The sequence below is a fragment of the Falco peregrinus genome, chromosome 2, assembly GCF_023634155.1.
Source record: "Falco peregrinus isolate bFalPer1 chromosome 2, bFalPer1.pri, whole genome shotgun sequence".
NCBI lineage: Eukaryota > Metazoa > Chordata > Aves > Falconiformes > Falconidae > Falco > Falco peregrinus.
Window position 1 is genome coordinate 79,785,915 of NC_073722.1, and position 27,434 is coordinate 79,813,348.

The 27,434-nt window shown below is 38.7% G+C and overlaps 1 protein-coding gene across 1 annotated transcript in view; it reads left to right on the forward strand.

Moving 5' to 3' along the window:
* Positions 1-26,546, forward strand: part of RXFP1 (relaxin family peptide receptor 1) — a 50,609-nt gene extending 24,063 nt beyond the window's left edge. The window contains exons 3-18 of the mRNA XM_055796245.1: positions 7,213-7,314; positions 8,240-8,345; positions 10,201-10,272; positions 11,804-11,875; positions 12,907-12,978; positions 13,820-13,891; positions 14,694-14,768; positions 15,062-15,133; positions 16,103-16,174; positions 16,957-17,028; positions 18,234-18,305; positions 20,686-20,757; positions 20,994-21,223; positions 22,430-22,840; positions 23,348-23,566; positions 25,653-26,546. Coding sequence (XP_055652220.1) covers positions 7,213-7,314; positions 8,240-8,345; positions 10,201-10,272; positions 11,804-11,875; positions 12,907-12,978; positions 13,820-13,891; positions 14,694-14,768; positions 15,062-15,133; positions 16,103-16,174; positions 16,957-17,028; positions 18,234-18,305; positions 20,686-20,757; positions 20,994-21,223; positions 22,430-22,840; positions 23,348-23,566; positions 25,653-25,954 — 2,093 coding nt within the window. The 3' untranslated portion in view covers positions 25,955-26,546. The remainder of the gene's footprint in view (positions 1-7,212; positions 7,315-8,239; positions 8,346-10,200; positions 10,273-11,803; positions 11,876-12,906; positions 12,979-13,819; positions 13,892-14,693; positions 14,769-15,061; positions 15,134-16,102; positions 16,175-16,956; positions 17,029-18,233; positions 18,306-20,685; positions 20,758-20,993; positions 21,224-22,429; positions 22,841-23,347; positions 23,567-25,652) is intronic.
* Positions 26,547-27,434: the final 888 nt, after the last annotated feature.

Below are 27,434 nucleotides of genomic sequence, written 5' to 3' on the forward strand. Positions count from 1 at the left end.
GTAAATTGCAGTGTACCTTTCCTAAGTTTCTTGTTCCAAAACCACCCGTCAGCTTTTGAATTTAATTTGGTACAAAGTTGTAAATGGAGAAATATAGAAACGTAATCAGATCTCAAAAGGTACTGAGCTTTTCTCCTTTCAGGGGGAAACTCTGGACTTTACATCCTACCTGGACAATTAGAAAATGTATTTTATGATATGTCTTGAAGTCTAAGATTAAGCCCTACTGCTTTATCTCTATCATATTTAGCACTACGTATCAGCATCCTGCAGCTACAGGTTCTGAAAATTCCCTGGATGTAAGTACAGGTGCACTCATTTTTTTATAAATAATTCTGCTTTCAGATTTAAAAGTTTTCCCTAACTTCCATTAGGGTTTGATAGTACCCAAACATGCAGTCAAGATCTACATAGTTGTCAGATTTATGATGTTCTGTTCTAATTAAAAATGCAAACAAAAAGGCCAAAATAAAATCTCCAGTCGTACCACCTGGACTTTTGACCACAACGTGTCTTACGAAGCCAGGCCAGGCCTGGTGAGAACTAACATCAGTGGGAAGTGCTCCCACTGTCTCCAGTGAGCAAAGAATCATAACTTATCTAAATTAGGAAATTAATGAAAAGTTCAGATGTCCCAGAAAAACAATGTTCATGACTCATGTGCTAGCCTTCCTAAACAGTACTGGAAAAGACTGTTTGGAAGCGTTGTGCTGGTAGTGATTTTTTTTATTTATTTTTTTTCTCTCTAGATGAGATGAAGTACTCTAGGTTGTGATCTCCTGCAGTTTCTCACAGAAACAGAAGATACAAAATACAGTGTATTCCCGTACAGTCTGTGATACAAAACTCTTGTAAATAAATGCCTTAATTCTTCTTAAACTTAATTGGGGATTGAGTGGATATGGTTTAGGCTTTCTTTAAAATTAGGATTACTGTCGTTTCACACTACTGAATAGTTGTCTCAGAACCGGCTGTTGAAATAGGTTCATCATTTACTACTGGTAAATCTCTAGAGGAAACTTTTCTGTGCAAATAACACAGGCAGAAGTCACAAATAAATATTTATTTAATATTTTCTAGATATATTATTATTTAAAAATATATTTTAAAATATTAAAAATAAAAATTAATTTTAAAAACCAAACCAAAAAAATAAATAAAAAGTATTTTAACATAAAAATGTTAAATATACAAACCACAGAATTCTTACTAATTCCAAAAATGACATTGCATGCATTGGGCCTAACCCCTTGCACCTCTGCAGGCAGGGTGGTTTCACCATGTGCGAGGCACCTGAAACCAGCGGCCCCCGCTGCGGCGTTGGCTGCCCCCCTGCTTGCTGGCATGATGACGGGCAGTGGGAGGAACACTGGGCCACTGTGTTTCATTTTATCTTTTCTCACAAGCAGGCTCTTTAATTATGCAGAGTAGTTAATGGAACAAAGTAGCCTGAGCTTCTTTGAGAGCAAAAGTTTCCTCAGTGTTTAGAAATTTGGCTGCTGGACAATTTTTCTGATAGTCCCATGAAACGGTTTTTTGGCAGTTAGGCAGTGGTTGTAGTGTGTCTGCATTTTATTTTTTAATCACAGTGTCATAACCACATTTTTCCAGTCCGGTGAAGCAAGAACAGGCATGCAGATTTAATTTAAGATGTTTCTGACTCTCCAGAGGAGTTCTTCACAGGCTAAATGTATTTACCATTGTGTTACTCCAAGCCCTAAGAGGTCTCCGAACAAAAGGCACATCCAGCTCCCAGCTGTAAGGACCACGCTGGATGTTGGTTGAGCTCTTCTGGCTCGTAGGCCGGAGATCATGGAGGTTTCCGAGACAGCAGGGGCAGGGAGTGGCTGTTTGAAGTCTTGCATCTATTTGCCTCCAAAAGCGCCAGCCTCATCTGTCACCCCGCACCGGGCAGGCGTCGGGCGGCTGACGTGCCTTGCTGAGTTAGTTATAATGTACTACCTCTTGGGTTTTTGAAAGGGCGTATAAAATTCAAGGATGAAAGTAATAACAACCTATATAGCTGTCATGCTGTTTTCATATGTGTTTCTTTGAAGGTCTATAAACTTACAGGGGATTATTGCAGTCATGTAGAAGCATTAAATCATCTCCCAGTCTTCCACAGCAGAAATCTAAATTCCTATGGAGTGTTTCAAAACATCTCAATGAAAGACATATGTTTTAATATTACAAGATTGCTCATAAGGGATGAGAAATTTCAGAGAGTGTGAGCTTCCCATTTTTGCCTCGGCACATTGCAGAAGATCTTGATGACTTTATATTTCAAATTAATACTAATAATGAATAATGTTATAGCTAATCTCATCTTTTCCTGGCCTAGTATTTTTTTTCCATCATACTTGAAATGTGAGATTTAAATGTATGAGACACCATTCAGTTTTGAGCCTTAGATAGTACATTCTGTTTATGAAGCAAAAAGGAAACACTTGGAAATCAGCAGCATGCTCAAAATACAGCAAATACTCAGCCAAAGATCAGTTTAAACACTCAGCAAAAGATCAGTTTCAAGCTTCACATGCTGATTTTTCATGTAGGGCCAAATTTTATTCTCACTGTCATTGTCGTTCATCCGCAGTATATGGCACTGAAATAATCAGGTTTACACTGCTGTGCAAATATCAGCAAATGGAAGAGCTCTGCTGAAGTTCTGGAGGCTTTTGATCAATTTTGTGACCGAGATCTTTAAATATTGTTGATAACTAAGAGGAACTTTCACTAGAATTATGTCTCTTCTGGTCTCACTGTAGTGCTTTACTGAGGGAACTTTAAAGCACTCTGTTTTATGGATGTATTCATGCCATTATCTTATTCTAATTTGTTCTGTCACATTTATTTAAAAAAAACCTGCAAATACTTTGAGAAAAACAGAATAGAAAATCAGATTAATCTATATAGATTAGAAGTATTGTTATAGAACCTGGAAAAGTCCCCTCTGCAAGTGTTTCACAGGAATACAGATACAACATGGAGAAGATATTCATCTTTTGGAAATCTGAACCTGCCTGTTTTCTTAGAAGCTGCACTGGATTAATAAATTGTTTTAAAGTCAAGAATAAGCTTTTGTAAGTGTGTAATCTAGCTAGTCCAGGGAAGTATGAACCTTATTTGAAATGATTTAATTCCTCTCTGGGTTTCTGTGATTGCATTGTCACGTAGAATTAGGCAAGCTACGTGCCAACCGACAGGTACAGGACGCGGTCAAAGTGCAGTGACACGCAGGTTTTGTGTGGCAAATTGCTTTGACTGGTAGGTGTCTGGGTCTAGGTTCTTCATTTTCTCCACTTCGGTGTCTGAACTGGGGCTGTGAAATTCACTCCCAGAGTTGCTCCAGGCACTGCAACACTCTGCTTTGTATAATCTCTGTGTGGTTTTGGTCTTAGGGTAAGTTATTAGGCTGTATCAGTATGCCCCAACACTGTGGAAAAGGGCAATTCTATTCCTTCGTCTTTAAATGTTTTAAAAAGAATTGCTTCTTGTCTGGAGGATACAGGTTTTCCTTGTTGTACTAAAAGATGTCTTTGTGAAAAGCCTGAAGTCATTTCTTACAGCAAGAGAAAGTATATTTGAAGAAATGGCAGAAAGAAATATGTCTATGGGTTATGACCACCAAGAGCAAAGGTGAAACCAAAGGGTGACATAGAGTCTCTTTAGAGTGCTTATGCACTTAGCTGATAGCACTTCTCTGCATAATATAATGCACGAAGGGGAAAGTCGTATGGGTAACATCCTGTTCATAAGCTTCATACTAAATAAGAGATGTGTCTTTAATTGAGCAAAGCTAGTATTTTCTTGGACCTGTCACTGAAAGGATTATTCCAATCTGTAGTTTGTCAGGCTTAACATACTCTTTCTCATTCCTTTCCCACCAGAAAGGGCAATTGACAACTTCTAGCGAGGAACACTATATTAATCTGTAGTCAGATAAGTCCACTTTACAATTACTTATTTCACTTATCCCGCGTAGGGGAAGATTTGCTGATGCCTTGTTTTCTCAGATCTCATTTTTTACAGAAGTGCAGCCAACACAATCTATTTTAGGACTGGCTCGGGAAAAAGCAATTTCTCATCTGAGCTGTACTCCCCAAATGATAGATTTGGGATTTCAAGACCAGTACTATTACCAGTCATTTCTTAAAGTGTTTGGAGAACCTCGTCTCAACAGAGTTAAACAGGTCACCAACCTACCATATAAACTCTAAACGATCACCAAGTGATTTACGGTTCTGGCATTGAGTGCTTCACCAAATGGTTGTACTAAATATAGTTATTTGCACAACACATTCTTCTGGGATTTGACAAAACAGTTTGTATAAAATGAAGACTGTCCCAGGCTCGGGTGCAAAGCTTGGCCAAGAGCAAACATTTTGTAAAGTCAGAAAACTTTGAATAACTTGTTTTGTTATATTCAGATATGCCTTTGTATTTCTACTAGAAGGCAGGAAAATCAATGCCATGAGAAAAGCCCGTTATTTCAAATGAACTGACCAAAAACTCCAGACAACTGGAATGCTTCTAGTACAAAATAATTCATCTTCTCTCTTCTCTGGGCATTTTTTCCCCTTCTCTTTTATGGCCACCCAAAAATACACAGCTGCCTCTTGACTTCCTTACAAATGCTGGTGAACTTCTCCTTTGTAGTGAACCGCTCCCTTGCTCCCATTGCGGTAGGAGGTACTGCTCACCCTTTTTCTCTGCAGATGAAAATTACAGTAAATGATCACCTCTTGTGCATGCTTTGTCGTATGTCAGAGCATTTTAAAAATACTAAAAGGTGGACTAAAATCTTGTCCGTCCACTCTTCAGTGTCAGAAGGGAAACGCAGAAAAATGATCTATGTTCATTGGCTTACTGGGGGATTAGAATTTATGGCTCTTACCTATATATTCAGAATCTGCAGATAAATGGTTAGCTGTCTATAAAACTTTCTATTAGTGTAGCTATGAATTAGAAAGTCCACAAATATTTTGAGACTGTATTTCTGACTGCAGAATAGTTACTTGGTATGATTACATTCCGAGAATAGTCTCATTTTTAATACATCTTTACAGATTTCTGTTTAAAAATCTTCAGTGAAAGGTTCCTTTCTTCTTAATTCTCACTCCTCTGCCTACATTGTATTCCACTGGTTTCTTCAGGTCCCACTTGCTGGGTCCAGTCTTGCAAATGAAATTCAGTGGATGTGTTCCAGTTACATGTTCAGCAATAGTGAGAGGGGAAACCTCGTTACAGCCCCAGCTCCAGGGCCGTGAGTTGTGGGGCTCTTGCTGCCTGGCGAAGGATCTGTTCTCGCCGCTTCATCAACTACAGGTTCCACGTCACAGGTCGTCCTGAAACTGAACTTCTGCTGAGCATTTAAAAGAGGCAGGAGCAATATTTCTGCAAGTTTGCCAACACCATTCATTTTGTCCAAAATGCATTAGGCTGCTTTTGAATGTCAGCTTAACGATCTAAACTGGCAAAACTACTAATGGATCAGGGCATACCCGGTGCTCTTAAGGAAGTTTGCAAGATTTGTTTAAATATCTTCTCTCAGTGGGAAGCTGGCATTCTTGCAAGGCATAAATTAATCCACATTGGTTTTTGAGCGAAGGTGGCACTTTTCAAGTCTGTCTTTTCTCTTAATGGAGCAATTCCTGAAGACAGAGATTCTGGATTGCCTTGAATCTTTTATCTTTTCAATTTATGCATAACAAACGAATAACGAGATAAAAGATAGTTTGCCTAAAGTTACTTAATATTTCATAATATATATTAATCAGCATGTATAGTACATTTTTCCCCTGTGAACTGAAAAGCAGTGAAGAGGCAGGCATCTCTGCGAACAGTTCCATCTGCTGACACCCTGCAGGCAGACTTCAGGAGATGCTCTCAACGTGGTTTCCCTACCTAGCTGAGGAAACAACTGACTTGTAATGTGACATGAAAAATGAGACACCATTTCAGAATGGGAAAAGTTGCAAAGAAGTAAATATATTTTATTTCTCCCTGCCTACTTTGAAGCCAACAGATAGAGTAGTAATGCTTACGTGAATATAAAGATTTACAGAGAAATGTCCGTGAGGAATTGTATTTAACTAAACAATTACCACGTGAAATTGCAGGGTGAAAGATTGTTGCTAGCATATCATAAAAGTGAAGACTTTAATGACTAGCAAAGCAGAGCCATCCTGAGAGTTCTCATGTAAATGTTGTTTGACTGTAGGTCTCCTTACAAAGTAATGCTTTCAATTAGCACTGATGCTTTGCCTCACCAGCTCGTGAGTGCCATCCTAAGGAGCATTTCTGCTATGGTGCGTATTCATTAAATAAGATGCTTTAAACTAAAAGTCTGTGGGTGTTGTCAAAGCTGAAAAGAGGTCAGCCAAATTAATAAAACTAAAATTGGATCAAAGCTCTTGAAGGCAAGTTAATTTGGGGGGGGAGGGTTGGGGGTGTATTCCTGCCCTGTTTTGTAAGTGGTTACCTGATCAGTTAATTTACAAATATACCACAGATTTCCAAGAAACAGGTCCGTAGTTGTGCCCGGCACCACTGTATCTGGAAATCCCTGTTTGTGGGATTTGTGGGAAAGGTCTGCTCTCCAGTTTTTGCCTTTGCGGCCATAAACCGCGCTGTTCCAGTACATCTATACACAGTGACCAAACCGGCAATATGGAACAATGCTTTGTTTAAGAAGATGCATATTAAGCTTCACTTAAACATACTGACTTGAATACATTACAACACATCACCTATTCTTTTGACAAGCAATGTTCATTAGGCCTTCATCTAGATTTTCAGGAAAGCAATGACAGGCTGCACTAGCGTGAGTGAGGCAGTCAGTGCAGCAGTCACGCTGGCTTTCCTGACAAAGGGACAAACCAGCGTGTTTACGGAGGTAGGAAAATATGGTTGCCTCTCAGTTATAGACTCCTACGTAAACACAAAGTTCTAAAGTGAAAGATTATACTTTTTCTGTGCAACCGTCACAGAAAATGCTGTTGTTGAAGGTATACTAAACTGTTCCTGCATGCAGCTTACATGTGAACAGCCAGCTGAATGAAAAAAGGGTCAGCTAATGGTCTATGAAATGTTCTGGAAAAAACATGTTATTTAGATAAAACTTGATGCAACTATATTTAGTGTATTTTTCTACCTTCTGTTTCTATTCTAATGTGTCTCCTATTTGTGGTTTGTTTGTTTTTTTATTAGAAGACAACAATGGATGGTCTCTGCAATTTGATAAACATACAAAGGACAAATACTATAAACTGAAATCTCTGTATGCATTTCAGACGAAGACACCTGAGTGCTGTAAGTAATTACAGATATTATTTGTGTGATTGTTACTGGTGATTCCTAGAAAGAAATACACAGCCAATATGCTTATCAGAAAGAGAAATACACAGCAAAACTAGGAGAAATACACAGAAAGAAATACACAGAAAATATGCTTATCAGAAAGAGAAATACAATAGTTTAATTTATAGTAAACCGCAGTTAATGTCTCAGACGAATGAAGGCACTGAAGTTAGTTTCAGTTCTACTAAGAGCAATTAATTTTCTGTAAGAAAAGTGGCAAACATATGCCAATTAGGAGGACACTAAAAATCTTTATCTGAATATTTTCATACTGCTGGAAAGACCATGAAATACACATCTTCCAGAGTGAAATGAGGGCAACATTCCTCCAAATTCACTTCTTTGTACATCAAAATATTCTTGCAAACTAACCTGCTTCGGCGGGCACACATCCCTGTGTACAGGTTTGCTGATACTGCTGTCTGCTCTCAGTACTGACTTACTGACTCAGAGCACAGAAACGGGGTGAATGGGAGCAGAGACTTGCTGACCCATTTGCATCCCATCTTCACCTGGACAGAACTGTGCTCATGTTAGTAAGTATAAGAGGACTTAATAATAATAATAATAAATAAAAAAAAAAAAAGAAAAATCAATCCATGCCAGATTCCTCTATATCAAGCCTAAACCTCAGGAGCTTTTGCAAGCTTTTTCACAAAGGTCAGAACGTGACATAATTTTTTGTTTCCCTTTATTGTTAGGTTCTTCCCAGGTCTAAATCAATTACATAAAAACGTGTGCCTTAATACCTGTTTAACACAGCTTGGTGTGTCTGTCTGTGTGCTCACTGTTCTTTTTCACCATGTCTCTTTTCTCCACACCCCGTGACACCCCCCACCCCCCTTTTTGCCTCACCCACGTTCTTGCTGTGATGCAGCGGCAGCTGCTGTGCCAGCAGAGTGTACCTGCCAGGGGCTGGAGGTCTTCTGCAACGCTGCCAACCTGCGTGCTGTGCCAGCAGTCTCTTCAAACATAACTCTGATGTAAGTAGAGCAGACAGGTGAGCTCTGGCTCTGCTCAGGCCTGGCTATCAGTCCTACAGCGTTTTCACAACTGCAGCCTTATGATTATGACCAGTTGGCTCAGCTGGTGCTTGCAAAAGTACAGTGTCTTTCTGTTAACAAGTTCTTTAAGGTTTTAAGTGTGGATTTTCCCTGCATAAAAGGATTGAAAAAGAACTATACAACTCTGGGTGAAGTGATCATTTCATGTCTGTAACAGTGACTTGAGCTAGCAACCCTTTCAGGAAATCTAAAGAAAACTTCAACCATTTCCACTTCCAGAAACGTTTCCTTTTAAGACACAGTGCTTAGGACCTTTTTATTACTCTATGATCCTGCCAGTATTCCCAGTCTGTATTCCTGCCAACAAAGTCAATAACCTTTAACTCAGTGGAACTACTTGCTTGAGCAAATCTTTCTACTTCTCATTTGATGTCTCTGAATATGTCGTTATTTAAAAGAATTTAATCTGGGCTGGGTCATCATACAGACACCCATGGTGTCCTGGTTTCAGCTGGGATAGAGTTAATTTTCTTCTGGTGCAGTGCTGTGTTTGGGGTTTGGTGTGAACACTGTTGATAGCACGCTGACATTTTCAGTTGTTGCTGGGTGATATTTATATTACGTGAAGGACTTTTCAGTTTCTCAGTCCCTACCAGCAAGAGGGCTGGAGGGAAACTGGGAAGGGACACAGCCGGGACAGCTGACCCGAGCTGGCCAAAAGGATATCCCACACCATGGGGCGTCATGCCGAGTATATATGAACTGGGGGAAAGAAGGAAGAGGGGGACATTCAACATCATGGCGTTTGTCTTCCCCAGTAACCATTATGGGAGACAGCCCTGCTTCCCTGGGGATGGCCGAGCACCTGCCTGCTGGTGGGAAGCAGTGTGTGAATTCCTTGTTTGGCTTTGCTTTGGTGTGTGGCTTTTGCTTTACCAGTTAAACCGTCTGGCTCAACCCACGAGTTTTCTCACTTTTATGCCTCTGATCCTCCCCCATCCCACTGTGGGGGGAGTGGGCGAGCAGCTGCGTGGGGCTGAGCTGCTGGCTGGGGTTAAACCAGGACAGTACACGTAAGCCAAACTTTTGGAAGAGATCAGAGAATGGTTGATATTGCTCCTAGTTTGCACATCACAGCTTGAGAGGCTGTTTCCCACGCGGTGAGCCGAGGGCAGCACCACCTGTCCTCCCTACGGACCCCCCGAGCAGCGGTACGGGTCTCTGTCCAGTACCAGTCCATGCCCACTGTGGCTGGGGCTCTCCTCCTTGGGTCCGTGTTCAGACACCTCAGTGCTTCATAACACAGATCGATGTGGAATGACAAATACGTATTTAAACTGGCTGTTGAATCAGTGTCAACAAAGACTTCAAAAACAAGGGCCCACCTCTAGAAAAAGCTATGAGCAGATTCAGCTGGGTTTTGGGCTCAACTCCTCTAATGCAACCATGCCCTGGACCAGTTTTGTTCCTGACAGGACACCTGAATCGGTGCCCAACGGAGATGGGGACATAGGCACACATGCACTGGGACGTAAGCTCTATATGCATTTGAGGTTTGAAATAAATCTGTAGTTTACATTCAAATCTTTTTAACTCCTAGGTTTAACTATTATTTTGTTAGTTGCTCTGGGAACATGGAAGAATTTTTTTGGATGATATTTGGCTTACTGCTTAAGTAGATACAAATACTCAGACAAACAGAGGTAGCGTATTCAGATGGTTTCATGTTGCTTTTATATTTAGCAATGTGAAAGCTGCTCTTTTTGAATAACAGAAGTGGCAGCACTGTAGGAAGCTGGGAGAGTAGTTTTACTGTGTGCATTCATTCCTACAGGTCTCTTCAGAGGAATCTGCTAAGGAAACTTTCTGCTGACATTTTCAAGAAATACCAAGACCTTAAAAATCTGTAAGGGAGTGCTTAAATTCAAAATATCTATTTAGTGCCTTAAATATTCATTTTCTCCCTCTCCCGTACACATGCAGAGAACTTAACATCTAAGTGACAACCCTTGGTTTATACTTAAAATTCTGTTTTGCCTCATCTAATTGTGTAACCTGTTTGGCTCAAGCACCTTGATTTGCCATCTCTCTGTTTGCAAAACCATAATCTCTGCACATTTATTTATATTGACTATACCAGAAAAATGCTAAACTTTCATCATGTCTGAGGGAAGTTACATTTAAAATGAACAGTAATATGCCAAAAGAAATTAAATCCATTTATTCTGCAAAACAAAAAACTGGAGACTTAAACTTGCCATCGCTGTGGGAAGCTCACTCACCTGGCGCTTGGTATGCCTGGGACCAGCTTGATGATGCCTCAACTAGCCAAGTTGTTATGGCAACACAATCAATACTGATATGTTTTATGACATGTAACGTATGTGTTCAAAAATCATAGCCTGTAATGACTTCTATTTATAGAGAATTAGTGAAATTAAGGATGAAATGCAAAAGGCTAAAGCAGGGCTCCTATGTCACCAGTGCAAGGCACTGAATAGTCCTGGAAACTCACGGGAGTCTAACTTTGGTGGAAGCTGTGCTGTGCTGCAGCACCATCTGGTGTCACAGCTTCAGTGCCAGTAAGACCTCAAAGCCTTGGAAGATGTTTCCGTTAAAAGAAACGCATCCCCACCTATCTGTACAAAACGTTCCTTTCCAATATTGATCTCACACCTTTCCGATCCACAGCTGCGCTCTTCAGAAAGCTCTGCTGCGGTGTTTGACACAAAGCGATTCTGTAAAAGCGAATTTCATGTTTCTCGCTGCTTTTTAATAGGAATGCATCCAGATGCTTTATTAACTATAATTTAATTCAAAGGATTTATGTTGAAATATTACTCAGAGAATAACACTACAGTGCTTTAAAATTCTTTGAAAAGGATTTAATGTTTGCTGCTGAAAATATTTTTTAACTCATAATTTCACCAAAGTAGATAAACAGAAGGAAAAATTAGTATTCTTTAGTTTACAGATTAGTAGGATTCACTTTACATTTTTGTTATGCTATCTTAAAAATGCAGCATTTTGAAAATTCTCTGATACTATAAACAGAAAATTTAAAAGCACGTTTTAACTTGACATTTGCCATGCAAGATTTTGTTTGTAGCAGGGCTCTGGATGGAGCTCGGGTCAGGCAGGTGGGAGCTGCAAGGTTAGGACCCACCAACAGCCATTTCATTTTCCATCTCAGGCAAACCAAGCGTCCCTTGGAATGAGCTCCAGAATTCTCTTGGGGATGCTGGGGGTATTCCTTTTAAGACACATTTGCAGCTGTATCTGTGAAATGGTTACTGTCACATTGTCCATCTTGCCAGTTTAAGGTGTGACAAGTCTGACAGCTTCAAGTATCACACATGCGTTGTTTAGTTGATATGTTTTAATTGGGGGGTTATGCTTGCCCCCAACTAGATGTTGTTGGGTTTGTATCTTCTCAGGTATCTTCAGAATAACAAAATCAGAGCTGTATCTGAACGTGCTTTCACAGGTTTATACAACTTGACAAAACTGTAAGTATTGCTTTTCCAATACGGAGGGAAAAAACAGCGGAAAGAGCTCTGAGAGTCGCTATGGACGCCTCTCTTATTTGTTCCAGTGTTGGGAAGTTGCAAAATGGTCCAAATCTGTAACTCAGTGATTGGATTGAGAAAGCAAAGACAGATTAAGAGCTATCTGTGCAAATTTATGTGACAGGGCAATGCTTTGCAAATACAAGCGAGCTCCTATGCCCCAAATCCTCAGAATGGAGGGAGACAGTATGGTAGTTACCCTGCAGAAAGTCAGAGAGGATGAAAAAGGGATAAAACAAAAGTGAGAGCTTATGATGGCTGAAAACTCTCTAACATTGTTTTTTGATTTACAGAAGCAACCCAAAGTAACCAGTATCAGTAATGAAAAGCACACTTTTTTTATTTTACAGCAGCTTTTTGAAAGGTGCTTCAAACTGAAAGGAAATGCTCAGTGAAAGAGATGACACATAAATTGCTTTGCTCGGTTCAGTTTTTTGTTTCTGCAATGTTTTTAAAAGGAAATTTTTAAAATGTTGTACCTCTTATTTTTTCCATCCCATGAGTGTGGTTGATTATCTGTTATTACAGCTGTTGTTACTGCCTTCCCAGAGCAGTTGTAAGTTCTCACCCTTGATTTCCCAGCTTTTCCCATGATTCTGGTATCTACATTTGTGACTGAGGTTCTTAGCAAAGACTGAACGAGATCCTGGGAACATTCATGGATTGAATCACTCCACAGAAGGAACCGGGAAGGGCCTAAAATACAACACAATGAAAATACTTGGCTTGCTGTGTTCTCTTACAGCTAAGACAAAATGTTCTACATAATCGCTCTGGAAGTCCTCACTAGAGAGAGTCCCGCCTTGCTCTCAGAGGGGCGTGAAAATTACCATAATGAAAAGTGATAATTATGAAAAAAATTAGTGGTATTCTGATAAATTATCAAGGAGAAAGAATCTTAAAACTCACTTTCATGTGTCTGATGCTAATTAATAACTGCATTCATTTGCCTTTGTTTGGTCTTGGTTTAGATACCTGAGTAACAACAAGATAAGCAGTTTGAAGCCTGGTGTCTTTGAAGATCTCCACAGACTTGAATGGCTGTATGGTTTTTTATTATTTGTATCTTTATTTTCTCAAGGGATAACTAAAGCAAGACAAAGAAATATTTGAATTGCCTTCTTTTCTGTGCATAGCAGTACTTAGATAATAACTAAGGAACTCCTGTTGCACTGTACAAGGTAAAAACCCGATTTACTTTGATGAGAGCAGAAATCAGTCCTTGGGCCTTAATGGCTCCAATGACTGATGGCTTTTACAACACTAAATAATGTTTATTAGTAATTTCTTGTTACAAATTAACATATGAAATAACTCAGATACTATAAAACAGTAGAAAGATCATTTTGGGGGCAGGTCTTTCCCTGTAAATAGTGCTTGAAATGTCACAGACAAAATGACTCTCAATCCAAAATATTAGTTTATTACTGCTTTTCAGACAGATGAAAATAAAATATTATTTGGACTCAGTAAAGTTATTTTTTAAAAAAGCAAATAATAACATGCCTAACATTTTTCTGTGTGCTTGGAACTGTTGGATTGCTGTGGAACACTGTTACGTTGTGCTGCTTTGTTTTCACAGAGAATCTATTCAAAGTGTCTTGATCAAAGAATTTTGAAAACTTGCAGGAAAACTTTTTGAAAAGTTGAAAGTCATTATTTTCTCTAAGTTACTCTATTTAGTTTTTTTTAAATTGAGTTCTTCTGAAAGGAAATTAATTCAATGAAAGCCCTGACCTGCTAAGGAGCGGTGCATTCATTTTTTAAGTAGTTTGAATGGACATTTAAAGAAATCCACTTTGAAGTGTGTTACTTTTTATCATCTGTTCAATTAAAGACTGCAGTCAATGACTGATCTGATACATGCTTTGCTGTAATTTGTAGGATAATTGAAAACAATAGGATAAATCGGATCTCTCCATTAACGTTTTACGGACTCAAATCACTTATCCTCCTGTAAGTATGGAATAGGAACCTGAAGTGTTATTTAAAAGAACAAAACAGGAAGGGCAGATATATAAAAACCGTTTTATAATGGCTGTGCTTGCTCGCCACGGCATGCTGGTGGTACACCTGCAGCTCTTCCTTCCCCCCAGGCTGGATGTGCTGGAGAAGGAGGATTCTGGCAGCGGCAGACATGCGATGTCTGGAAAACCACAGGGAGATGGGTGGGAAAAATGGTGAAAAGACATGGTCACTGAGGGGGCACAGCCGTGGCAGCCGCAGCAGTGGGTGCCAGTTGTCCCCCAGGGCGGCGGTGCAGGGGGGTCCCCCAGAGCTCCTGTGCCCCGGCAGCAGCCCAGCCCCCTCCCCAAGACTCTGTCCATAACCTGCCACTGCCCTCTCCAGCCTCAGCGACACGGGACCCTCTTCCCCTGCAGCCAGGGGGGAACCTCCACCCGTATCCCCCTCCCTCCGCCACCCACAGAAGTCACATGTTATGACCGAACCGTCAAAATATTTGTGTTGGCTTGCTATGTCTTATTTAAATAGCAGTGCAGCGAACATCTTGCCTTTACCTGGTAATTAACAAGTTAAGGATAAAATACCGCCCCACAGAACACCACGGGGAAAAAATGTGGAAGTTTAAGAAAATAATACTACCTTCAAGACTATGAGAAATGAATCAAGCTTTGACTGCCTTTTTTTTTTTTTTTCCAAAAGTACAAACATAAAAGACATTATTTTTTTTCTGTAATGTAATTTTTGGCAAATATAGCCAGCTATATACTATTTCTTTTCTTTTTTTTTTTTTCAGAGAGATGATGAATAATTCTCTTGCTCGTTTGCCTGATAAACCTCTGTGCCAATATATGCCAAGACTAAACTGGCTGTAAGTCTACCTTACATCACTAGAAAAGTATTACTGTCTTTGTATATACATACATATGTCTATGTATGTATTCCGTGCCGCTTTTTCCTAATGGGGCGCTGGATGTTACAGAGTGCCTGCTGTGTTGCTGCAGGGTTGATGACCTGAAGTCATCAGTTAACCTGCAGAAATGTTAGATGTATGCTTCTCGCTCCCTGCTGTGCAGTCATGAAGTTCTGGTAGTGTTTTTAATTACCTTAGAATAACTGCCTGAATTTATTTTCAGTGATCGATGTTTTCTTTTTATATCCCAGAGACCTTGAAGGCAACCATATCCATCATGTAAGAAATGTCACTTTCATCTCCTGCAACACTTTAACTGTACTGTAAGTAATAGGATATGCTAGCTAGCAGGAGTGAGCTACGCTTGTGCTGAACAGTCGAGGGATTCATCAAGTTAATATTAAAGGCTTTCTGAGTATCATGGTTATTTAGATCTTAAGGAGGTTAAATCAACATTCTTGGTTTTAAACAAGCGCCATACAGAATAACCGCTGTTTACATTTATAGCAAAGTTCAGCATTGATAGATGCAACCAAACTTCACTGAAGTGATTTGGACTGATACTAAAACTTAGAAATTTTCATTCTAACTTTTTACTTGAAAAAGGAGGCTAAAATCTCATTTAAAAAATGCAGCAAACATAAGGGATACATAGCTTGTTTCTTCATGTTAAAGAGTTTGGCTTGTGGATTGGCTGGCTCATCAATTTTAGAATTTTCCCTGAAGTTTCTTTAATGATGAGGTAATCATCTTCAGAAAATCCCTTCCACTTTTTGATAGATTAGTAGGCTCCACCGTACTTGCCACTTGCAATTTTTAACTCGTGTGCGGTACACATATTCTTGGCTTTCTCTTTGGCTTTTAAAATCCAAGTTGTTCATTTAAGGGGCAAAGTCAGTGGCAGGTGAAATAAATATGGGTGAAGGAAGAGTTGCACAGCCATGTGCCTGTGTCCGAGATGTGGTTAGGTCACAAACCTTCCAGCCCACTTAACCTTCCTCCTGCCCTCGGTCAATCTATACCAGCCTCCTGGGGGGGGGGGGGGAGGTATATGTGTGTGTGTGTATATATATATATATATATACACGCACAAATGCATGTGTGTATAGGCAACAGAAGTTATTTATCAAATAGTAACATGGTAGGCTTCTAGATCCAATTAGCTTGTTAACTGAATTGGGCAAATATTTGAAGATGCAGAGAAGAGAGAATTTTTAAAGTTTATAAAAGGTTTTCTCCAAAAACAAATAGATGTCAAGAAACAGCAAATTAAGTTTGTTTTATTCTTTCAGGGTGATGAGACGAAATAAAATCAGCTCTTTAAATGAAAACAGCTTTTCTTCTCTCCAGATGTTAGATGAATTGTGAGTAGATTACTTCTCTTTCCTGTACAACAAGTCATATTTTTTTATAATTTATATTACAGTTTTTTATCATAAATTCTGTTTCATATAACATGCTCTGGCTCTGGAGATAGCACCCATCATCAGGTTTCTTTCTATATAGTTAACAGAGAAGGAATAGTCGATAAAGTACATATTCTGTATCAAAATATCAGGGGGTTTTCTCACAAGATCATTATATTCCGTGAACAGAATAATATTAATTAATCTTACGTCACCACAATCTAGGTGCATGTGTGCCTTCAGGTTTTTTTAGACCAGTTTGCCAGTTTCAGTCAGATGGAGACCTTTACGCCTCAGACCTTTACTCCTCTGTCCAAAGTTATTAGGGTTTATGTTTAGTGAAAATAAGGAGTAAGGTAGAGAGAACTAAGGGACAGATGTGCTGGTTAGCCCACGTGAAAGAATTCCTGTCATGAAACAATATGTTTAATTTATTTCCAAGCTCCTACAACCCAAGTTAAGGGTGTTTTACTTTCTTTGTGACGTGACTGAAATAATACTAAATTAAGTATCTGATGGGATATCTGAACTAACTAGACAAAAAGATCCAATGGATATAGCTTCCCACCTTGTTTTAACAGCATTCTTTTACAGTCCAAATTTCTGATAACCTATATAATAAATAGTATCCTATTTGGTAAATAGAATAAAACTGTGTGTCTTGAAATTGCAAAACTGTTTGGTAAAGTTACTGAGCCTAGTAAGAACTTACTGTATCCTACCTGTGGCTGTTTCTGCAGAGATTTGGCTAGCAACAAGATTGAATCACTTCCTCCCTATATATTTAAGGATCTAAAGGAGCTTTCACAACTGTAAGGATTCTTGATTATTATTATATATAACTGTATATTACTCATTTGATATGATGCTTTTGGTCATGAATGCTGGGAAAGAAAAGAGCACCTTTTTTTGCATCACTTGAGCTCTGCCTAAAAAAATACTTACTCCAAAAGTAATTCTATATAATATTTTGCCTGGAACAGTTTTGTAAAAGATGTGTATTTTCATGTCCCCAAAGTTCAAATTCTACCTTTTTCCAGATCTTGTTAGTATATACAAAATTAGCTATATCATGAGAAGTTTATAAATTGATGGGAATGTTTAATGTGATATCAGGATGTGGCACTAAAAATAGATCATAAACATGTAAGAACATCATACAGATGCCTTGGTTGCAACTGCTTTTTTCCTGCGAAAGAGTTCCAAAAAAGCATAGGATACTATAAAACCAGACATAGTCTTTCTTTTCCCATGACACGTATATCGGCAAATTCTCAAACACTGCTGCTGAAAAGTCCCAGTCTTTCTTGCACAATCTGAAAGAAGCACTAGTGGCAAAATGGGAGATGTCTCTGTAGAAGAGAGGAGATAGTATGCGGAATAACTTGGTTTTGTGCTTTTTCAGCATCCTTGGGATCCATTGCAATACAGTGGGTTAACCAAGCGTATACCGCTGCATTGGTTGGGTGTGTGCCTTTTAGTTACAATATCAAAATGAAACATGAAGCTATAGGGAGAAGAAAAGGGGGTTATTTTGAGAAACCGTTCTGCACACAGTGATAGCATTTAATGCTAACGTCTACTTCTACATTCCACTGCCTCTGTCTCTTGAACTCACACAAATGATTACAAAAAAGTAGATTTTAGCAACTAGCAAAATCAATTGTAACTTATTTCCAAATGCATGCAGTTCAGTTAGGTTTTTTTACTTGAAAGACAAGTCCTGGAAGTTTAATAACTAAAAATTTCTACAGTGAAAACCTTCAAGCACCAGGTGGGGGGAGGCAGATGCGTATGTGTACGTGGCAATAGCATGCCTCATCTGACTGCTCTTCCCACTGGCTTACCAAGCTGAATAACACTAAAGGAATGTTACCGTTTGCAGTTGTAACTGCCAATTGTACAAGTCCTTCTTAGAAGGCTGAAAAAGCAAATGGGTTATGTAGTTTGACTTTATTCTTAGAACAAGCTGTAAGGCAGATCTACAAAATGACTCATGTCTATGTTGTGTTTACAGGAACCTTTCTTACAACCCCATCAAGAAAATACAAATAGACCAGTTTGATTTCCTAATTAAACTGAAATCCCTGTAAGTATCAATTTTTTTATATTTTATCTACATTTTCTTTGTGATTATGCACATCTCCTTCAGAAGGACATGATCCAGAATACGTTTTGTAAGAAATTGCCCTTGAAATAGTTTATAGTTATGGTGATGACCCTCAACAATTTGAGCCTGGAAAATAATTACTAGCAATACTCAAATTTTCCTTCCTGAAAATACCAGTTTAATAATTGAAATTTTTCCAAAAAGAGATCATAAATTCAGCTTAGAGAAGGGCATTGTCTTTTCTGTTACTACAGAACAAGACTAATACAACCCTCATTTGACCTTCACAGGGCTTAAGGGTTATGCAAGGTCCAGTTGGGGCTATTAACACCACGGGCAGGTACCATTAGGGTATGTAAAGACAGGAATTATAAAAGGATTTGGTATATGTATAAGTTTGGGGACATGTTTCCGTTCTTACAGTACCTAATGGTAACACCATGGAAAGAACAGTAGAAACCAAGTATGATTCAGCTGCCATATCTGAAGGAGGTGGAACTTCTACAAACCTTTTTGAAGAGTTTAGGGGGAGTCTTTGTGGGTGCACTAACGCAGCAGCTCTAACTTGAATTCTGCCAGGGAGTTCTTTCTAAAACTGGGGGATAGTGCAGTGACAATCTTGCAAATCTGAAATTATCCTGTGGTGGATTTAAGTACCTCTTCATAGCCACTGCACATCTGCAACACCAACCTTGGTAGAGCTGAGTTTTGTTGGTCACCATTTCACAATCATAGAACCATAGAATGGTTTGGGTCAGAAGGGACCTTTAAAGGCCATCTAGTCCAACCCCCCCTGCAATGAGCAGGGACATCTTCAACTGGATCACGTTGCTCAGAGCCCCGTCCAACCTGTCCTGGGATGTTTCCAGGGATGGGGCACCTACCACCCCTCTGGGCAGCCTGTTGTTGTATTTCACTACCTTCATCGTAAAAAAATTTTTCCTTTTAGCTAGTCTAAATCTACCCTTTTTTAGTTTAAAACCATTGCCCCTTGTCTAACCCTTGTCCTATCACAGCAATGGTCTGGAGATCCAAAAGGAGATGTTTCCTTGGATAGGAACGTACCAGGAGTTTATGATTTGACCCTGAGCTGTAGCTAGCAGTGCACATGCTTTTGTGGATCAGTCCAGCTTCCTCACAGTGATTTAGAATCTAGTGGCCAAATTCAACTAAATTTGGTAAATGGCTAATGACCTGAAAAAACTAAATATGTACAAATTTCATGAAAATAAGAAGCTGAGGACAGAAAAGAATAATTAATAACCTCCCCAATCATCAGGCTACAGCATCTACTTATCCGTTATTTAACACCAAAGAACTCACAATTCAGTGACTGTCACCTTCCATGGTTCCAAGTTAAGAAACTTCTTAAATCTTGAGACCGATCTATAAGAAACCGTGTATTTCAGCAGTTTTTATAACATCAGTTGCTTTTTTTCTAGTTTGAAATAGTAAAAGTAGCTGGGGAAAGCACACCCTGAGATTCATTGCAGTGCTTAAATAAAACTTAACATGCTCCCATACTGGGGGCTTTTTTCTTATCTCCAAGAGAAACCACCCACCAGCCCACAGCAACTAACCAGTAAGACTGTTACTTTTCTCGACTTTTGCCTAAATGTGTTCAGAACTCCCATGAATATTGCATTCAAAGCACTGAACAATGAATTCGTATAAGGCTTCCCACAAGGAGAACCAAAGATCTCCAGCCAGTTGCACGTCTAACCAGTGGATTGGAAGAATACAGAAACTGAAGTTCTAGAAGAACTTACAGTTACACTGTACTGATCTAGCACTGCAGGGGAAATAACAGTGCCATTTTCAATATATTTTTGGAAAAATTAAAGTAAGAAATCCCATCCATGCATCACAAGAAAGACAACATTTTCCCTTACATGCCGCCTTCTGTGTCCCGGCTTCCTGCTGCTCCTGACACAATGAAGACTGAATTCCTGCAGAAGCTTGTTTAGCAAAGCACTCCCTGGGATAAAAGACAGAAGAGACATCTAAAATATTACTACTGGAACAAGTTATTGTTTTCCCAGAGATGATGAAAGAACTTCAGTAGAAAAATACTTTGGAAGGGCAACATAATAATCAGAGGTTGCACTGCTAAGAGCACTCAAAAAGCCTTCTTCATGATTTTGGAAGAACAGCAATTCTAATAAACTGCAACGTATATTATTCCAGTTCAGCCTTTATGCAGACTTTCCGTTCAAGTTTAAAAGGAATGACAGATTAGATGCAATTAAAGTTCATCTCTAGTTTCCTATAGTCATAGAAGCACAATTAAATGCTCATGAAGTTTGTTCTTTTACTACTGTGTTCCTATAGCCTTTTACTGAGGGTGTGTTGTTTACAGTAGCTTGGAGGGCATTGAAATTGCAAACATCCAGAGAAGAATGTTCAGACCCCTGAGAAACCTTTCCCACATGTAAGTAGATTATTCCAGCTTGCTTCCTTTGGTCTGAATTTTTAAATTTATGGAATATTGGATAATTGAAAACAAAAGAATATAGAACGTAACATGCGAGCAGTTGTCAAATTCTGACAATTTTTAACTAATTTTTCTTCTTTCAGAATATGTTTTCTGAGTAGTTACTAGAGAGTTTTGATATTCTGGTAACCAAACTAGAATCACCTCTTGTCTGTTTTCTTTCTTACAACCAGATATTTTAAGAAATTCCAGTACTGTGGATATGCCCCCCATGTGCGCAGCTGTAAGCCCAATACTGATGGGATTTCCTCCCTGGAGAACCTTTTAGCTAGCATCATACAGAGAGTGTTTGTCTGGGTTGTATCTGCCATCACCTGCTTTGGAAATATTTTTGTTATCTGCATGAGGCCTTACATCAGATCAGAGAACAAGCTCCATGCCATCTCAATAATGTCTCTCTGCTGTGAGTACTCCATGAGTAAAAGTAAAAGAATATTGGTTTAGTCTGCTCATAGCATGTACGATATCTGTTACTGTAATATAGTGACACATTTCCAACACGGAATTAACTGAACTTTCATGCTGTTGTGAATGACAGTACAAAATGCTGTACCTTACGCACCAGGAGGTCTCATCAAATTCTGCCTTTGGCAGCTGGTAAATTCCAAAGGTTTCACATTTGATTTTAATGCTGTGAGTCTTGTGTCAAATTCCCACTTTCTTCAGCAAAAAGAAATAAAATTTTGAAATTTTCAAAGGCCCACAAAGTGAAATTTTACTATGCATTTTTGAGTAAATACTAATTTGCATGTGTAAATACTGTGTTCAAGATAGTTATGCTGTTTTTCACACAATCAAATGTTACTTACACAAATGCAGTCCCTCTTAGCTCCCCAAAATTAAGAATTAGGGGGTTTTATTTTAGTCCTAAAAGCAAGACAAGTTTATGGACAAACTATTTGACAGAATAGCCACTACAATCTTGAGTACCCTATCTCAGTAACAAGTCTATAAGTATTTCACAAATGCAACTAGTAATTGTCAACATTGAATAAAATGATTGTAATGTTTCCAAATACAGCATGTCAGTGATTTTGAACCATTTCCACTGGAACAATCTGAGCATTATGCAAAACCTCTAGCCAAAATACCCGAGAAGCCTTCAGCTCTGTGTTGACGGTTTCTCTCCCCTTAGAGGTCTTAGAAGACTATGCACTTTAGTTTTGTAAGGTGGACAAACCAAAACTAAACTTTGAACCCAGATGAGACACTCTACTCAAAGCAAATTATCTTAAGCCAAATGTTAGTATCAAAAGGAATAAGACCTAATAAAAAAGGGTTGCAAAAAATATTTCTGTAAATGAAACTCTATCTTTTTCTACCTGCAAACCAATTTTATCTGAGCTTCAAAAAATCAGGTTGGAAACAAGTATGAAAAATAGACCATCAATTTAAATAAAAATAAATAAAATAAAAAAAAGGAGGAATGGAACTGAATTATACTGCCTTAATCATCTCGTGATAGCATTCCACCTATAACGTTGATTTCATATCTTTATATTAGCTATTTATATTAGTATGTTTTATATTAGTATGTTTTCCTGTAGACATATATACACACAGAGAAATTCAAATGTGTAAATAATGATGTTAAGCACTATGTCCACAGGTGCTGATTGTCTGATGGGGATATATTTATTTGTGATCGGAGCTTTTGATCTTAAATATCGCGGAGAATACAACAAGCACGCTCAGTTGTGGATGGACAGCATGCATTGTCAGTTGGTCGGATCACTCGCTATTCTGTCTACAGAGGTGTCAGTCTTACTGTTGACTTACCTGACTTTGGAAAAGTACATCTGCATAGTTTATCCTTTTAGGTTTTTGAAGCCCAGAAAACGCAGGACAATTTCCATTTTGGTACTTATCTGGATAATTGGGTTTGCTGTTGCTTTTATCCCACTGAGCAATAAGGAATATTTCAGGAACTACTATGGCACCAATGGCGTCTGTTTTCCTCTTCACTCAGAACAATCAGAAAGTTTAGGAAGTCAGATTTATTCTGTTGTCATTTTTTTAGGTAAGTTGCATTTCTTCTTTATATATGATTAGAGCTGCAAATGAACTTAATTTTCAAATAAGACAGCTTTGCTGTGATGTTCACACCTGATATTTAGATGCTCCAGTAAAAATCTTTTTCCAGCCTGAGTATTTTACTATATCAGATGGATACTTCCTTATCTTAAAATGCATGAAAGGCTGAAAAAGCAAAAAGAAATTAATGACCATTAAGTTCCTGAATTAATAGACTTTGTCAAAGAATTAGAGCAATGGTAAGACCAGAGGAGAACTAAGGGTTTGGATCAGATGGCAGCCATTTTTTAGGTGTTGACGAATGAAATAAACACCTGAGCAGAGGCAAAAATTTGATGTTAAGGTGAAGACAGACTCAGATTTTCCAGCCACTTAATTCTATAGGACTAGCGGTTTACACAAAACATTTTTCTTTACTACCCAACCTGCAAATAGGTGATACGGAATTGCTATTATGCTGTTAAGTTATAACTAATTTTAACTTCTTAAACAGGTGTAAACTTGGCAGCTTTTATCATCATTGTGTTTTCCTATGGGAGTATGTTCTACAGTGTTCACCAAACAGCTATTACGGCTACTGAAATTCGGAATCATATCAAAAAAGAGATGATCCTTGCTAAACGTTTTTTCTTCATTGTATTTACTGATGCACTGTGTTGGATACCCATTTTTATTTTGAAACTCCTTTCTTTACTTCAAGTGGAAATACCAGGTATGTCCTTTCTTTTGTGAGGCTTTCACAGTTTCACAGTTTCAACTGTGTCTGTACGAAGAGTGTTGTTTCTACTTCAGAAGAACAAGAATTGAATCTATTGAACTCTCTTACTGTAAGGACCTTTATGTTATAATCTATATGTATGTACACACAATATAATTAACTATATGGTTTTACCATTGAATTGAACTATATTATTATAACCATCTAAGGTTAGTCACCTTTGATTCAGCCAAAAAAAACCCAAATTCAAATTGTTCAAGTCTGTCTCCACACAATATCTATACAATTTACAAAATGTATTAAAAAACCAAGGCTGAATTGCATTGGCCTTTCTCAACTTACAGCTTTTGCTGGTTCTGTTGCCTAAATATGGCTCAGGACAATAGAGTGTGTCCTGTCTTGATTTAACAATATAATTGCTAACCTGAAATAACTTTCTTTTATAAACTGGTATTTATAGTTGAAACCATTAAGTTATATAAAGCTCTGCTTACCTTCGTTATGCTATGAATATATTCCCATGTAAAAACAGCGTAACCTAAAAGATTAAAAGATGCACCTCATTTTTTTTCCTTCTTCTTGCAATACCAGCACATGCCAGGAAAATAGCCACTTTATGTAGGGCTTGTAAACCCTGCTAGAAAGAACGCGTGAACAGGAGCAGGACCATCAGCAACAGCAGATTCTGATTCAACGTACAGTACATATGTTACAGTACTGGGCTGGCAAGAAAACATTTTAGCTCAGTGGATTTTGTCTTATGTGCTGACCAGAAGTGTTGGGAGTCACCTTTTTAAAGTTTTTACTTACATTTCAGATGTCTGGAAGTTACATTGATTATGTCAAGTATTGTCAGTTATTTTAAGTCTTCTAAAATGTTTCTTCATGAAGTTATCAAACCACCTAAGAAATCTTAAAGAAAATACTGTGAAATGTGGAAGCAGATGTATTCTGAGTCAAGAAACCTTGACAAAATCTTGCTGAACCACAGGGGTGATCTTGAGTTCAGCAAATTAATATTCTTAGATACACCAGATTAAATACTAACTAGTCACTTCATAAAACTAAAGATATGAGAGACAGTCCTCTAAGTTTACAGAAGTTTTAAACTCCATTTGATAGCATTTCTTTTTCTTTGGGGATACACTAGACAGCTTTTGAACTAAGCATCTGCTTGTTTCCAAAAGTGTAGCCAATGTGATGGGCATCAATAGGAACGTATTGATGCTGCAACAAAGTTGTAAAGCCGGGGAGGGGCAGAAGCAGGGGGAGAGTGAATTAAGCTTTTTGTGCAACTTGGAACACTTCTATAATTGTTTTATAAATCAAACAGTGCAACTGAGGGCACCCACTAACATCTTCCAGCACTTCATTCCAGTCCCTTTCTCTGCCTGCCCCTCAGGTAACTTACCTCCCAAACAGTAAAGATGAGAAGGGGAAGCTGTAAAAATGCACACAGGCTCTGCTACAGGCAGGGAAGCGGGAAACCCTCAGAGAGGAAGACAGTGTGAACACAGACTTACCAACAGGGCAAGGAGGAAATAGGGAGGATGTATACAGTGCTGTTTGAGAGGGGAAGAATGGAGAAGTCCTGGTGCAGTGGAGAAAATCAGCCTCAGAGGGTATACAGGGACTGAAGGATACTGCTTTGCAGGAGGACAGGACATCGGGGACATCGTTAGGATTGCATGTCACAAGTCAAGGGAAGAAGAAGAGGAACAGAGATCACAGGAAGACATAGGGAGCAAAGTAGAGACAAAAAGGTTCGGGGCAAGAGAACAAGGCCCAGCCAGAACAAGTGTGCCAGGGCTATGGTACAGAAAAGTAGGAGGGATAAATTGAAATACTAGGAAAGTAAAAACTGTCAGGTTTTGCAGGGAGTCCAGAGGGAGGTAAGAGTGCAGTGCAAGTATAACAGTGAGAAGAAAAAAAAAAGTACCTGTTGTGATGTGAGCTCAGCCTAGGAGTATGACCACCCCTCCCAGCAGGAAGCTGTGCTGCATAGGCATCGAGCACTTGCACTAACGGGTACAAATGCTGGAATGCATGTTACAGCTTCCTTTCTTTTTCCCTCCCTAAGGTACCATAACTTCTTGGGTGGTGATTTTTATACTGCCAATAAATAGTGCTTTGAATCCTCTTCTCTACACTTTGACTACACGACCATTCAAAGAAATGATTCATCAGGTTTGGTATAATTACAGACAAAGAAGATCCCAAAGAGGTAAAGGCAGTCAGAAAACATACGGTCCATCATTCATCTGGGTAGAGCTGTGGCCAATGCATGAAATCATGCCAAAAGTAATGAAGCCTGTGCTTTGTACAGACTCCTCTGACGCTTCAGTGACCACACAGTCAACAAGACTAACCTCATATACATAAATACATTTTGAATCTTCATGGTGACACCCGCGCTGTTAGCTTCACATCTGTGGGCTTACTGCTTTACAACAATGAGGAAAAATAAGGGAGGTGTGACACCTGGGCTCGTGTGAACCAAAGCAGGAAGAAGAGGGAGCAATGTGTCTGTCTGCAGGTAGAACTAACACAGTAATTTTGCAATCTCACAATGGTACCTGACATCTCCACAACACATCCCAGATAAGAATGAGAAGTCAGTTGTTTGCTTTTTTCCTCACAGAAGCCGCAAGTGTGGAAAAAAGATGAATCGTCATTTAAAACAGAAATGTTCCAAATTCATCTACCTTTTGGGGGCGGGGCAAGGTTATTTTCATTAAACTTTTTTCTTTTAAAGTCCGCATATCAACAGCTGATTTTTTTTAAGAGTTAATTAGTTTCCTCATTAGATTTTTTCTTTCCTCCTCAAAGTTTCTGACTAGCTTTATTTAAGCTGCATCAGCTCTTAAAAGCTTTCTTAGTAGCCCTAAGAAAAATATTTATATTTCATAATCAGATCAGTTTGTCAAAGCCAAACAAGTGAAAATTTTATTCCTAGTAAGAATTTACCAACCAATTCACTCACATAAAGACAATCCTTAAATTGTAATGATCATTGCAATTCAGGCAGAACCTGAATTGTGGGGAAGAGAAAAAAAAAAAAAAAAAAAAAAAAAAGGTGCATCCCTCCCTGGAAAGGCTGGACTGAGTATCCCAGCACCTTGATGCTGCTCCTTTTCTTGCTGTTTCATAAAGAGCTACCATAAAAGTAGCCTGCAGACTTCAACAGCTTCATTTCAGTCTAAGTTGTCTGTCTCTGTATGTGGAATAACAACAGATGGCCAAATAGAAGGCTATCAGTCTTAACAGGTGTCATGACATCTACGTTTCAGTTCCCTTGTGCATTTGATTGGATGCATTATAGTTAAAATAATTTAAGGACCATGGCCATTCAGCACTTGTTGGAGTATTATTTTACTTATCCCATCTGAAACAATCCCCTAGATGCAGTTCCTTCACATACACTTACTGAGGAGAGTCTTTTCCATTATGAATTACCACAACTTCCCTGCTTCTTCTTTCAGTACCGTGCTCACAGTCTGACGGTCTAGAAGCCCACAAAGGTAAAAGACATGCTTCTTTTGCACTGATGACTTGAAGCTTTTTAAAATGAAGTTAAAAGATACTTCCAATGTTTGCACTTAACTTCTTAACAGCATAAGAAGTAGAATTAAGAAAAGTGTGATTCACGCTTCAACTGTTTACAGAACTTTGGATTATCTTGAAATCAAAAATTGTTAAGCATCTTGTTTCCACTACTGTTATGTTTTATTGAAATAAAAGATTACCTGCTGAACAAAATGACTTTTCCAAGTTGCCTTTGCAACATTTTGGGTTGCGGGATTAAAAACAGCTAAGTGAAATCCTGCCATGTGGATTGCCTTTAACTGGGATAATTAGAACT